At 38.9% G+C, this 13,015-nt stretch overlaps 1 protein-coding gene across 1 annotated transcript in view; it reads right to left on the bottom strand.

Moving 5' to 3' along the window:
• The window catches only part of SNTB2 (syntrophin beta 2), a 107,327-nt gene that overhangs the window by 44,874 nt on the left and 49,438 nt on the right, over nt 1-13,015 (bottom strand). Inside the window, exon 3 of the mRNA XM_043599528.1 lies at nt 798-1,008. Coding sequence (XP_043455463.1) covers nt 798-1,008 — 211 coding nt within the window. The remainder of the gene's footprint in view (nt 1-797; nt 1,009-13,015) is intronic.

Here is a 13,015-nt window from a genome sequence, read left to right as displayed (position 1 = left end):
CTTCCTTTTTCAACAACTTTTGCCCCAGCTGACAGTGAAAGACTCAAAAGAAGAACGATGTACTGTAACATCATGTATACTCAGAGTCTCCCTTTTGTCAAAATGGGATTTAATCTAACTTGGATTAAGTTTTTCCTTTCCCTTTACTCAATGTCCCCTTAGGTTTTGTTTCTCCTTTTTTCATTTTGCAGTTGTGGAAGACAACTGTACATTTGTGTCGAATGGCTTATAAGATAATTTGCATATTTTATGCTTTTCTCAGATTAGGGGAGTAAGCTTCCTGGCCCTGAAACTCTGACAGTAGACTAGAACAGGGGTTGTGAAACTAGGGCCTATGGGCCAAATGCAGCTGAGTACCTGTTTCTGTAAATAAAGTTTTATTGAAACAGAGCCACACCTCTCCATTTTCATACTGTCTACTACTGTTTTCTTGCTGCAACTGCAGAGTCAAGTAGTTGTGACATTGTCTGGCCCTTTGCAGAAAAATTTTGCTGATCCTACTCTAAAATCATGAAAATTACCCTCTGTCATTAAGGACAGAGATGGTAATAAGACTATCTTTTTAGTTATGTTGTAATGATGATTATCATGACAGTCAGTTCTTCTGGTGTAGGTGATAATTAGCAACAAATAACTAAATGATAGGGAGGAGAAACACAAGACCTACAAACAAAAGATCTGCAAGCTAGATATCCAGGACCTGACTGCATGATAAATATTACAGATATATGAAATGGGGGAAATACTTTGGCTCTGAATGGTGACCCAGGGCGACCCTGCCCTGCCTGTCAACCCACCTGTTCTGCCAGCCAGGCAATGTGCTTGACCTCCTTGCTGCCTCCTGCTGTACTGGTTGCACCAAGCATGGCATTGAGTTCAGCCAATACCTGTGGGAGGAGAGCCATTATGTTGGTGTGGATAGCTACGAACCAGGAGTGTGCCGTGGCTGTATCCTTGCAGCGTAGGATCAACGTGTTCCTGCTATCAGGAGAATGTAGTTCTATCAATCTGTGTGGAAAAAGAAAAAAAAAACAAACAGTAAGCTAGATCAGAAGTCATCAAACCTGCCAGAGTGCAACATACATAACTGGAAATCTATTTTAATTTTAAATCCCAGAATAAAGATACTTTCTCTTAATTCCTTAGGGCCCAATTCCAGAGAAAACTACATATGGAAAGATAATCATCAGAAAGACTAACTGCTGGGTCTGTTGTTTTAGTGTGTTAACGTAATGACCTAAAATGAAGGAATCTATTGTATGGCCTATAGTAAAACACCTCACTTTGCTTTAATTTCCATGTCAAAGAAATGGAAACCATGCTTGTTGAATGTCATAGGCACATTGTAAAGAAGGAATTGATATTTTTTTAAATATGTAGAAAATTCTGGTATAAGGTATTGCTTGGTAAATACATCTGACTGCCAAATAGTGAACTGAAATTTCCACCATGTGGAATAAAGAAAAGAGAAAATAACTGAAGAATATGACTCTTTATGAAAATCTGAAACTGTTTTTTAGTGTCTGGGTAACATTATATGATTAAATCAGCCACTGAGTCATAGTAGAAAAACAGTTAAGATATCTTCAACTCTACGACTATTACTTGTCAGTGCTCAACTGAGAACAGTCTATACTTCAAAAGTAACCTTTAGGAATTTGCTAAATTTTTTTACAAGTACATTGGTCAAATTTCTTAGAAAGCAACTTATTGAGTGCTTTCTTCTGTTTGGTCAAAGTTTTTGCCAAGATGAGTTTTAAAAGTCAAATAAACGTTGTGCTCTAACGGGGGAACATATGTACCTTTCAAAATGGGAAAAAGAAAAAGCTCTTAGGAGTGTTCTTCTTGGTGGGTTAGAAACTGACCAACTGCTACTGACCAAGGACAGATCTTTTTATTCTTTCATCTTTCTGAAGACAGTTTTTCCTGCCTTGAAGCACTGTCATGAGATCCTACACCACCTGTCAAAGATAAGCAGTTTACATGATACTAGCATTCCTGCCTTGAAGTTTGCGCCCCTCTCTTTTGCCACATTTCTAAACCCTTTATGATTACAAATATTTTAATTTGACATAGTTAATATGGCAAATATTCACTGTCAATTGGTCAGTCTGTCCTTTCTTAAATAAACATTTATTGAGCACCTACTATATGTCAGTTAGTGTGAGACACTGACATTGGAGACACAGTGGTGAAAAAGAAAAAAAATAGTCTCTATCCTCGTTGGACTTATTGTCTAATGGGGAAGGTAGAAATTACAGGTTACAAAAAGTGCTCCTATAAAGGACTGTGATTACTATGAAGTTCTTGTTTAAAAGAGGCAAGATGGTAGGGGTGAAACAGGACTGCAGGGGAGGACTCTATACCTCTGAGGCACACTTACTGAGCTAGTGTCCTGCTTTGAAGCAGGTTTTATTTGTTTATTATTTTTTTAAATGTTTATTTATTTTTGAGAGAGAGAGAGAGACAGACAGAGTGTGAGCGGGAGAGGAGAGGAGAGGAGAGAGAGGGAGACACAGAATCTGAAGCAGGCTCCAGGCTCTGAGCTGTCAGCACAGAGCCCAACATGGGGCTCGAACTCACTGACCATGAGGTCATGACCCGAGCCGAAGTTGGGTGCTTAATCGCCTGAGCCACCCAGGTGCCCCTGAAGCAGGTTTTAAACACATCTACCTTATATTACCTATTCACCTATCTATTCACTTGCCCTCCCACTAGAGTTAGTCATCTAGTTATCAGTCTATCCATGTTTTATATGCCTTCAAAGTTCTAGGGCAATAGCCAAAAGACCAAGAAGTTCTAGAAAATAGCCACAACATAAAATCTGGGAACAATCAAAACTTCACTTAAGCCCATACTAGAAACTTCATACTAGTCAGAAAAAAAATCTTTAGATAGCAAGTCATAAGCTATTTGCTTTTCTTTTAGTTACAGTTTTAATGAATTTATTTATTTGATTTCCTATCCTATAACTACATACAGTGAGAAGTAGCTTGAGACCAAAATTTAGGGGGTTTGAGTAGTAGGTTAAGTCTGGATACTAATAGGTAAACAATGTGGAATCCTCAACATATCAAAACAATTAAAAAATAATTTTATGAGGTATCTGTACATCCATGTTTATAGCAGCATCATTCATATAGCCAAAAGGTAAAAACAACCCAAATGTCCACCGATGGGAAGGATAAACAAAATGTGGTATTATATAAACAATGGAATATTATGCAGCCTGAAAAAGGAAGGAACTTCTGACATAAGCTACCACATGGGTGAACCTTGAGGACATTGTGCTAAATGAAATATGCCAGCCACTACGGGAGAAACATTGTATGAGTGCACTTTATATGAAGTATCTATAGTAGTCAAACTCATAGAAACAAAAACTAGAATGGTAGTTGCTAGAAGAGGGGGGAATAGGAAGTTGTTGTCTAATTAATAGGTATAGAGTTTTAGTTTTGCAAGATGAAAAAGTTCTTGAGATTGTGGTACTATATATACACTTAAAATGGTTAAGAGGGGAGGAGTTTGGGAGGCTCAGTCAGTTAAGCGTCCAACTCTTGATTTCAGCTCAAGTCATGATCTCGTGGTTCTTGAGTTCGAGCCCCATGTACAGCTCCATGCTGACAGTGTGGAGCCTCCTTGGGATCCCCTCTCTCCCCTCTCTTTCTCTGCCCCTCCCCCACTCATATTCTTTCTCTCTCAAAAATAAATAAACTTCAAAAAAATGGTTAAGATGGTAAATTTTATGTTATGTGTATTTTCCCACAATTAAAAACTGTAAAATAAATTAATCAGAAATAATCTTATGGTAGCATGTAAGATGGATTACAGTAGAGAGAGAAATGGCCTGGGGAGATTTAATTGGACCCAAGAAAATCTACACAGAGCTCACCAGGAGGACAGACTCCTAGATAGGAGGAATTCATCCATCCTAAAAGGCAGCAAAAGTAGAAAGAGGAAGATAAACAAATACCTTAGTATTCATATTGACCTTTATCTAGAACTTCACGTTATTTTATCATATTTATTATTTATTATTTTTGATGTTATTTTTCACGATATCAATTGTTGCTGTCATGGTATTTAAGGTATTTATTTATTTTTTATTAAAAAAATGTTTTTTTAATGTTTCTTCATTTTTGAGAGAGAGAGAGAGAGCACAAGCAGGGAGGGGCAGAGAGAGGAAGACACCGAATCTGAAGCAGGCTCCAGGCTCCCAGCTGTCAGCACAGAGCCCAACATGGGGCTTGAACTCACGAACCACGAGATCATGACAACCGACTGACCCACCCAGGGACCCCTTCAAGATATTTATTGTCTAAAAAACGGATTATATTCTCTAGAAGAAAAATAGCTATACATCTGTTATGGGACGAAGATTTAAAACAGTACATTATACTCAATAGCAATAAACTATTCACTAAAAGGTAGAATAATTTCTATTTTAATTCTTTGGATGAGTTAATAATTGTATTATTCAGAGAAACTGCTCGTCTAATCATTAAAGTAGCCAAACTTATTTTAGAGTAAATTTACTTAATGACAAGTAGTTATCTATAAAATACAATCCTAGATTATTAGATAATGTGTGAATATAAATGCAAAGCAAGCTGTTTTATATTTTCTTTATTACTTATACTAATCTTTTTTTTTTTTTAATGTTTATTTATTTTTGAGACAGAGAGAGACAGAGCATGAACGGGGGAGGGGCAGAGAGAGAGAGGGAGACACAGAATTGGAAGCAGGCTCCAGGCTCTGAGCCACCAGCCCAGAGCCTGACGCGGGGCTCGAACTCACGGACCGCGAGATCGTGACCTGAGCTGAAGTCGGACGCTCAACCGACTGAGCCACCCAGGCGCCCCACTTATTACTTATACTAATCTTAAAAAAAAAAAAGTATTTCCAGTATTTCTAGAACTCCCTATATACCACAGCAATTGAGCAGCACACACATTTAGTCTATTCCTTCCTGAAATCCCACTAAATACAATTAAAGGGGATTTCTGAAAAACTTAACGGACTTTTTCTTTTAGCAGTAGTAGGTTTACATAAAAAAATGAATAAGAAGTATAGAGAACTCCCAAATACCCCTCTTTGCCTCTCCATAATATACCTTAATATTAACATCTTGCATTAGTAGGGTACGTTTGTTACAAATGATGAGTCAATTCTGATACAATATTCCTTCAAAAAAATTTTTTTAATGTTATTTATTTTTTGAGAAAGAGAGAGACAGAGAAACAAAGCACAAGAGGGGGAGGGGCAGAGATACAAAATCCGAAGCAGGCTCCAGGTTCTGAGCTGTCAGCACAGAGCCCGAGGAGGGACCTGACTTGAATTCACAGACCATGAGATCATGACCTAAACCAAAATCAGACATTCAACTGACTGGACCACCCAGGTGCCCCTGAGAATTGTTAGTTAGGCGCCCCTCAATACAGATACAATATTAGGAACTAAAATCCCAGTTCACTCCTTGTGTTGTATATTGTGAGTTTTGACAAATGTATGGCATATCTCTACCATTACTGATAGAGAATAATTTCACTCCTCTAAAAATCCCCTTTGCTCCACCTATTGATTCCTCCATCATTCAGGCCCTGGCCCTGACTTCCGGCAACCACTAATCATTTTACCATCTCCATGGAATCACACAGTATGTTGCTTTTTCAGACTGGCTTCTTTCACTTAGCAATATGCATTTAAGGTTTCACCATGTCTTTTTTGGCTTAAGGGCTTATTGTTTTTGTTTTATTGCTGAATAATATTTCAATGTCTGGATGTACCACAATTTTTTTTATCCATTCACTTACTGAAAGACTTCTTGGTTGCTTTCAAGTTTTGGCAATTATGAATAAAGTTTCTATAAACATCTGTGTGCAGGTCTTTGTGAGAACATAAGTTTTCAACTCCTTTGGGTAAATACCAAGGAGCACAACTGCTAGGTCATAGAGTAAGACTATGTTTAGCTTTGTACAAAACTGCCAACTGTCTTCCAAAGTCTCTGTACCATTTTTTATTCCTGCCAACAATGAATGAGTTCCCATTGCTCTACATTTCTCTCCAGCATTTGGTACTGGTCAGTGTTTCGGATTTTATGCGTATTGTGGTATCTCCTTGTTTTAATTTGCAATTCCCTGATCACATAGGAAGTTGAGCACCTTTCATATTCTTTAAAAAAATTTTTTTCATGTTTATTTATTTTGAGAGAAAGAGACAGAGAGAGAGAGAGGGAGGGGCAGTGAGAGAGGGAGACACCGAATATGAAGCAGGCTCCAGTCTCTGAGCTGTCAGCACAGAGCCTGATGCAGGGCTTGAACCCATGAACTGTGAGATTGTGACCTGAGACAAAGTTGGATGCTCAACCAGCTGAGCCACCCAGGAGCCCCAGCACCTTTCATATTCTTATTTGCCATCTGCATTTTTTCTTTGTGAGGTGTCTGTTCAGATCTGTTGCCCATTTTTAATTGGGTTGGTTTCTTACTGTTGAGTTCTAAGAATTCTTTGAGGGGCACATGGGTGGCTCAGTCAGTTAGAGTCTGACTCTTGATTTTGGCTCAGGTCATGATCTCATGATTTGTGAGTTCAAGCCCCACGTCTGATGCGTGGAGCCTGCCTAGGATTCTCCCTCTCTCTCTCTCTGCCCTTCCCCTGCTTGCACATTCTCTCTCTCTCTCTCTCTCTCTCTCTCTCTCAAAATAAATAAAAAACATTAAAAAAAAGAATTCTTTGTATATTTTGGATACCAGTCCTTTATCTGATACGTATTTCACAAAAGATTTTTTCCTAATCTGTGGCTTATCTTTTCATTCTCTTAACAGTGGGTGAAGATTAGTTTTATGTGTCACCTTAACTGGGCTAAAGGATGCCCAGATTTCTGGCAAAACATTATTTCTGGCTGTGTCTGTGAGGATTTTTCTGGAAGAAAGTAGCATTGTCAATAGAAAATGGCCTTGGGGTGCCTGGGTAACTCAGTGGGTTAAGTGTCCAATTTCAACTTATGTCATAATCTCGTGGTTCATGAGTTTGAGCCCTGCATCAGGCTGTCTGATGTCAGCACAGAGCCCACTTTGGAGCTTCTGTCCTTATGTTCCCTGTCCCTCCCCTGCTTGTGCTCTCTTAAAAAAAAAAAGGGGTGACTGGGGGGTTCAGTCGGTTAAGCATCTGACTTTGGCTCAAGTCATGATCTCAGTTCATGGGTTTGAGCCCCACATCAGGCTCTGTACTGATGGCTTAAGAGCCTGGAACCTACTTCGGATTCTGTGTCTGCCTCTCTCTCTGTCCCTCCCCCACTCACGCCCTGTCTCTGTTTCTCAAAAAAAAAAAAAAAATAAATAAAATAAACATTAATAAATAAATAAATATTTTTAAAAAAAGAAAGAAAATGGCCCTTACTAACATGAGTAGGCATCATCCAATCCAGTCAGGGCATGAATAGAACAAAAATGTGGAAGAAGGGTGAATTTGCTTTCTGCTTGAATTGGGACATCCATCTTCTCCTGCTCTTGCACACTTGCACTCTGGGTTCTTGGGCCTTTGGACTCAGACTGAATTACACCAATGGCTTTCCTGGTTCTTCAGCTTGTAGACACCAGATCATAGGACTGGCCTTCATAGTGCACTAAGCCAATTCCTATAATCTATCTACCTCTCTATCCATCCAACCATCCATTCATCTAACCAACCACCCAACCATCCATCCATCTACCTATCCATCTATCCACCCATCATCTATCCTACTATTTCTGTTTTCCTGGAGACCTGATTACAAGTGTCTTTTTTCAGAGCAGAAGTTTTTAATTTTCATGCAGTTCAACTTATCAATTTTTTTTGTTTTCTGTATTGTGCTCTTGGTGCTGTATCTAAGAAGTCATCAGCAAACTTTAAAGGGGATTGATTGATAGACTGATTGTAAGTAATCTCTACCCCCACTGTGGGGCTCAAACTCACGACCCCAAGATCAAGAGTCACATGCTCTACTGACTGAGCCAGCCAGGAGACTCTAAAGGGGACTTTTAAACAGCATAATCCTGGGGCACCTGGGTGGCTCAGTCAGTTGAGCATCCAACTCTTGGTTTCAGCTTAGGTCATGATCTCATATTTCATGGGTTCAAGCCCCATGTCAGGGTGTGCGCTGACTGTGTGGAGCCTACTTGGGATTCTCTCTGTCCTTCTCTCTGTCTCTGCCCCTCCCCTGCTTGTGTGCACGCTCTCTCTCTCTCTCTCTCAAAATAAATAAATAGGAGCACCGGGGTGGCTCAGTCAGTTAAGCATCTGACTTTGGCTCAGGTCATAATCTCACGGTTCGTGGGTTCAAGCCCCACATCGGGCTCTGTGCTGACATCTCAGAGCCTGGAGCCTGCTTCAGATTCTGCGTCTCCCTCTCTCTCTGCCCCTTGTCCACTCACACTCCGTCTCTCTCTCTCTCTCTCTCTCTCTCTCTCTCTCAAAAATAAACATTAAAAAAACTTTTAATAGTAAATAAACAAACATTAAAAATGTTTTTAATAAATAAAAAGCATAATCCTGGGGTGCCTGAGTGGCTCAGTCAGTTATGCGTCTGACTCTTGGGTTTTGGCTCATGTCATGATCTCATGGTTTCGTGAGTTCAAGCCCTGCGTCAGGCTCTGTACTAGCAGTACGGAGCGTCCTTGGGATTCTCTCTCTCTCCCTCTCTGCCCCTCCCCTACTCATGCTGTCTCTGTCTCTCTCAAGTAAATAAATACACTTAAAAATAAAAATAAATAAAAATAAAGAGCATAATGCTACAAGAAAGAACAGGGAAGAGCAACTACAACAAAATTTTGGAGGCTGGCAAACAGAAAGAGGAGTGAAATGACTTAGCAGACTTAAGAAAAATGGGGAGAGTAAAATCCCAGCCAATCCATATTACAGAACACTGAAGAGGAGGAACAAATTAGAGGCACCAGTTACCTCTGGGAGTGGGAGTAAAACACACAACTAAAATGAAGAGGCTGGCTGAAAGTCTCTTCCAGCATTTCCCACACCCAGCAGCCAGTGACTGCCCCACCCTCAACCCAGCAAAAGATTCATATCCGCTCTCATCCCACTCAACTGGTAGAAGAGCCAGTGATGTCCCTAATTCAGTCCTTCTGTCAGGTCGGTTGTTCAGGGCCATTTATTTCCACCTGGCTGCTTTGACACTGTAACCAGCTTAACATCCTTTAAACACATGCTAAAAAGTTTGGTCGCAAAACCATGACGAGAAATTTCACTCCTCCTACTGACCTACTTAGTACTAAAGATAGGAATCTGTTCATCCTTCTCTAGGCACAAAATGTTCACCTTCTGAAAAAGCCTTTACACTTCATACTGTTTCTGGGACAGTCTCTCAGACTCCTTCGACACAGTCTAAACTCTAAAAATCCTGATGTCAAAGATCCTAGTTATTAATAACTGGAAGAATGGAAAATAAATCTGTTATAAAATAAAACTAAACCTGATTAAACAGGATAAGATACTAGGACCACTAGGCTGGAAAAAGATGAAAACAGACAGTACATTAGTTTATAAGGCAGGAGCACCAATTTTTCATGAAAAGAGAAATCTAAGTGGGTTTTTTTTTTTTGTATTTTTTAAAATGTTTATTTATTTTGGAGAGAGAGAGAGAGAGAGAGAGAGAGAAAGAGAGAGCAGGGGAGGGGAGTGGCAGAGAGAAAAGGAGACACAGAATCTGAAGCAGGCTCCAGGCTCTGAGCTGTGAGCAGAGAGCCCAATGTGGGGCTCAAACCCACAAACCGCAAGTTCATGACCTGAGCCAAAGTCAGACACTCAACTGACTGAGCCACCCAGGTGCCCCTGAAACCTAAGTGTTTCTTAAGAACAGATTGTGAAATAGAAAATTAACTTACAAGAAACTGAAAAGAGACTCCAAAACAGGACTGAGGATTCTAGGATGCAGAAGACTTTGTCTTTGGAAAAGGAGCCCCAGAACTGATAAAGGAGACAAAGTATTTCAGAAAGTCTACTACTGTTTTAAAAGAAAAACTCGAGGGGCGCCTGGGTGGTGCAGTCGGTTAAGTGTCCGACTTCAGCCAGGTCACGATCTCGCAGTCCGTGAGTTCGAGCCCCGCGTCGGGCTCTGGGCTGATGGCTCAGAGCCTGGAGCCTGTTTCCGATTCTGTGTCTCCCTCTCTCTCTGCCCCTCCCCCGTTCATGCTCTGTCTCTCTCTGTCCCAAAAATAAATAAACGTTGGGAAAAAAAAAATTAAAAAAAAAAAAAAAGAAAAGAAAAACTCGAACGAAAACTCTGCTAATAAAAATTTGAAGGCAGTCTGCCAGTAATTGTTCAGCCTGCAGGAGAGAGGAGGAGACAGCTACAGTGTGAAAAGTTTTGGCTTCTAATCAAACCACTGAGGATTTCCTGAGAAATGCAAGTACATTTCGATCAGATGAATCAAATCAATGTTTAGGTACACCGGAACATAGGATTCTGTAAGTCTAGCCTGCCTATTTCTTCTTTTAGTAAAGTCTTGGAGATAACATATTTTATTCAGTAACAATCATATTGTTTTATAGGTCATAAAGCCAAAATTTAGCTTTTACATGGAAAATAGCCAACGTGAAGATGACCAAGACTTTGTGAAACAACTCAAGGTTAAAGATTTATATTTCTGAAAAGTAGCATTTTAAAAAAAAATGTTTATTTTATTTTATTTTTCAGAGAGAAAGAGCAAGCGCAAGTGGGGGAGGGGCAGAAAAGAGGAAGACCGAGAATCCCAAGCAGGCTCCACACTACCAGCACAGAGCCCCACACGGGGCTTGAACTCAAGAACTGTGACCTGAGCCAAAACCCAGAGTTGGACGCTCAACTGATTGAGCCACCCAGGTTCCCTGAAGAGCAGCATTTGAGAACATCTTGTCCGTGCTGAACTCCGTACTGCCCACAATGCCGTTTGTGAAAGAATGGGCTCGTGTTCTCTCTCTGGACTTTATCATTATTTATTTAGCTTTCACTTCCCACAATGAACTGCCTAAAACTATCAGAAGCATCTAGTGAGGTCTTGAGAACAAACTTCTTCCTCCTTATTTACTCATTCTGATGATCAGCACTTTTTTCAGCTCTAAATGTTGAAACTAAATCAAGGTAGTAAAACAGAAAAAAAGGATGTTTCCCCTCTCATGTCAAATAAACTTTATGCCGAAATGAAAGATGATCCAAAAAGAGATTCCACTACATACCATCAGAACAGTTAATATTAAAAAGACTGACTCCACCAATGTTGGTGAGGATGTGGAACAACAAAACCTCTCATATACTGCTGGTGTATTTAATTTGTTAATACAGTATTAATTTATTGATAATAGTATTCATTTAAATGGCACAATCACTTTGGGAAAAAAGTCTAGCAGTTCTTAGAAAACTAAACCTGTTTCTTTTAAAGATTTTATTTTTAATAATCTCTACACCCAGTGTGACACTTGAACCTATAACCCCAAGACCAAGAGTCGTATGCTCTACCATCTGAGCTAGCCAGGCACCCCCAAAACTAAACTCTTAGACCCTGCAATTCCACACCTAGGAATTTACTCAAGAAAAATGAAAATATACGTCTATAAAGGGGTGTACAAAAATATTCACAGTAACTATTAATATTAATTAATATTAACTCTGAACTGGAGTTAACTGCTAAACTCTAACTTTATTAACATTAACTCCCATCAATGGGAAAATAGACAACGAAACTGTGATATATTCATATAACACCATATCATTCAGCAATAAAGGATAAAAAATTTTTGATATATGCAACAAGATAAATGAATCTCAAAAACTTTAGGCTGAGTAAAATAATTCTACCACAAGAGTACATATAATTACATTTATACGAAGTTTTAGAATAGTTAAAACTGATCTATACTAGAAAGTCAGAACAGTGGTAACCTTCAAAGGTAGGAGAAAGAATTGACTGAGAAGGGGCACAAGAAGACTTTCCAGGGTGATGGCGATGTTCTTTATCCTGATATGCTTGGGTTATAAAACTATATCCACTTGTCAAAGTTTATGATTTGTGCCTTTTATTATATGTAAATATTTCCTCAAAAGGAAAAAAAACTACAATGAATCACCCAACTACTTATTTATATGCATGCTTCAGTATTTAGGAGGGAAATATATTATCTGCAATTCACTTTGAAGTGTATCCAAAAAAAAGTAAGAGGGAGTAATGGATGGATAGATGGGTCAATCTGTGCTAAAGCAAGTATAGTAAAATGTTCATGGAGAATCTAGGTGGTGGGAAAATGAATGTTGACTATAGAATTCTTCTGACCTTGCTACATGCTGGAAGATTTTCCACAATAAAATGTTAGTAAAAAAAAAAAAAAAAAAGATGGGAAACCACATTCCTACCAAGGGCTTAAAAACCATATTAAGTATTTTCCACATTAGGAACATTCAGGCCTATTTCTTGTTCTGAGTTTTACAAGAGACTGTGTTGAAGATTAAAGTTTTCAAACAGAAATATGGTCAGTTATATAAAACTGCAACTTGATAAATGTTTTGCTCACAGATGTCCTAATGAGACCTGTTTTTACTGTTACCACAATGGACTATTTTTTAACATGCCTTTAAATGTTGCAGCTATGTTACTTGTCATGACATTTTCCTGTGACAGAGCTAAGATAAACTTAAGGATCAAAGGGCTTCAAGTGATTTTATAGATATTATCTTATTTATCCTTGAAGTAGTTCTAAAAGACTCTAGTTGAGCAAGCGTTATTATGTCAATTTTACAGACAGAGAAAACAGGACAGGGGAATTAAGGGATGTATTTAAGGTCCTAAGGACATGGCCCCTATAATAATAGTATACTGAAAGCTTACTATGTCAATTTTACAATCATTCTCTTATTTAATCTGCACACAAGCTTTCATTTTATATAGGAGGAAACCAAGGTTTACAGAAAACAAATAGCTTGGCTAAAGTTACAAAGCCCATCATCCTAACTTCTATCTAATTAGTTAATGGGTTCTGAACACTTAGCAGTTCTGAC

The sequence above is a fragment of the Prionailurus bengalensis genome, chromosome E2 (genome assembly GCF_016509475.1).
Source record: "Prionailurus bengalensis isolate Pbe53 chromosome E2, Fcat_Pben_1.1_paternal_pri, whole genome shotgun sequence".
In the NCBI taxonomy this organism is placed as follows: domain Eukaryota; kingdom Metazoa; phylum Chordata; class Mammalia; order Carnivora; family Felidae; genus Prionailurus; species Prionailurus bengalensis.
Note: the sequence above shows the minus strand (reverse complement) of the source record. Positions and strands in the feature narration are given on the sequence as shown.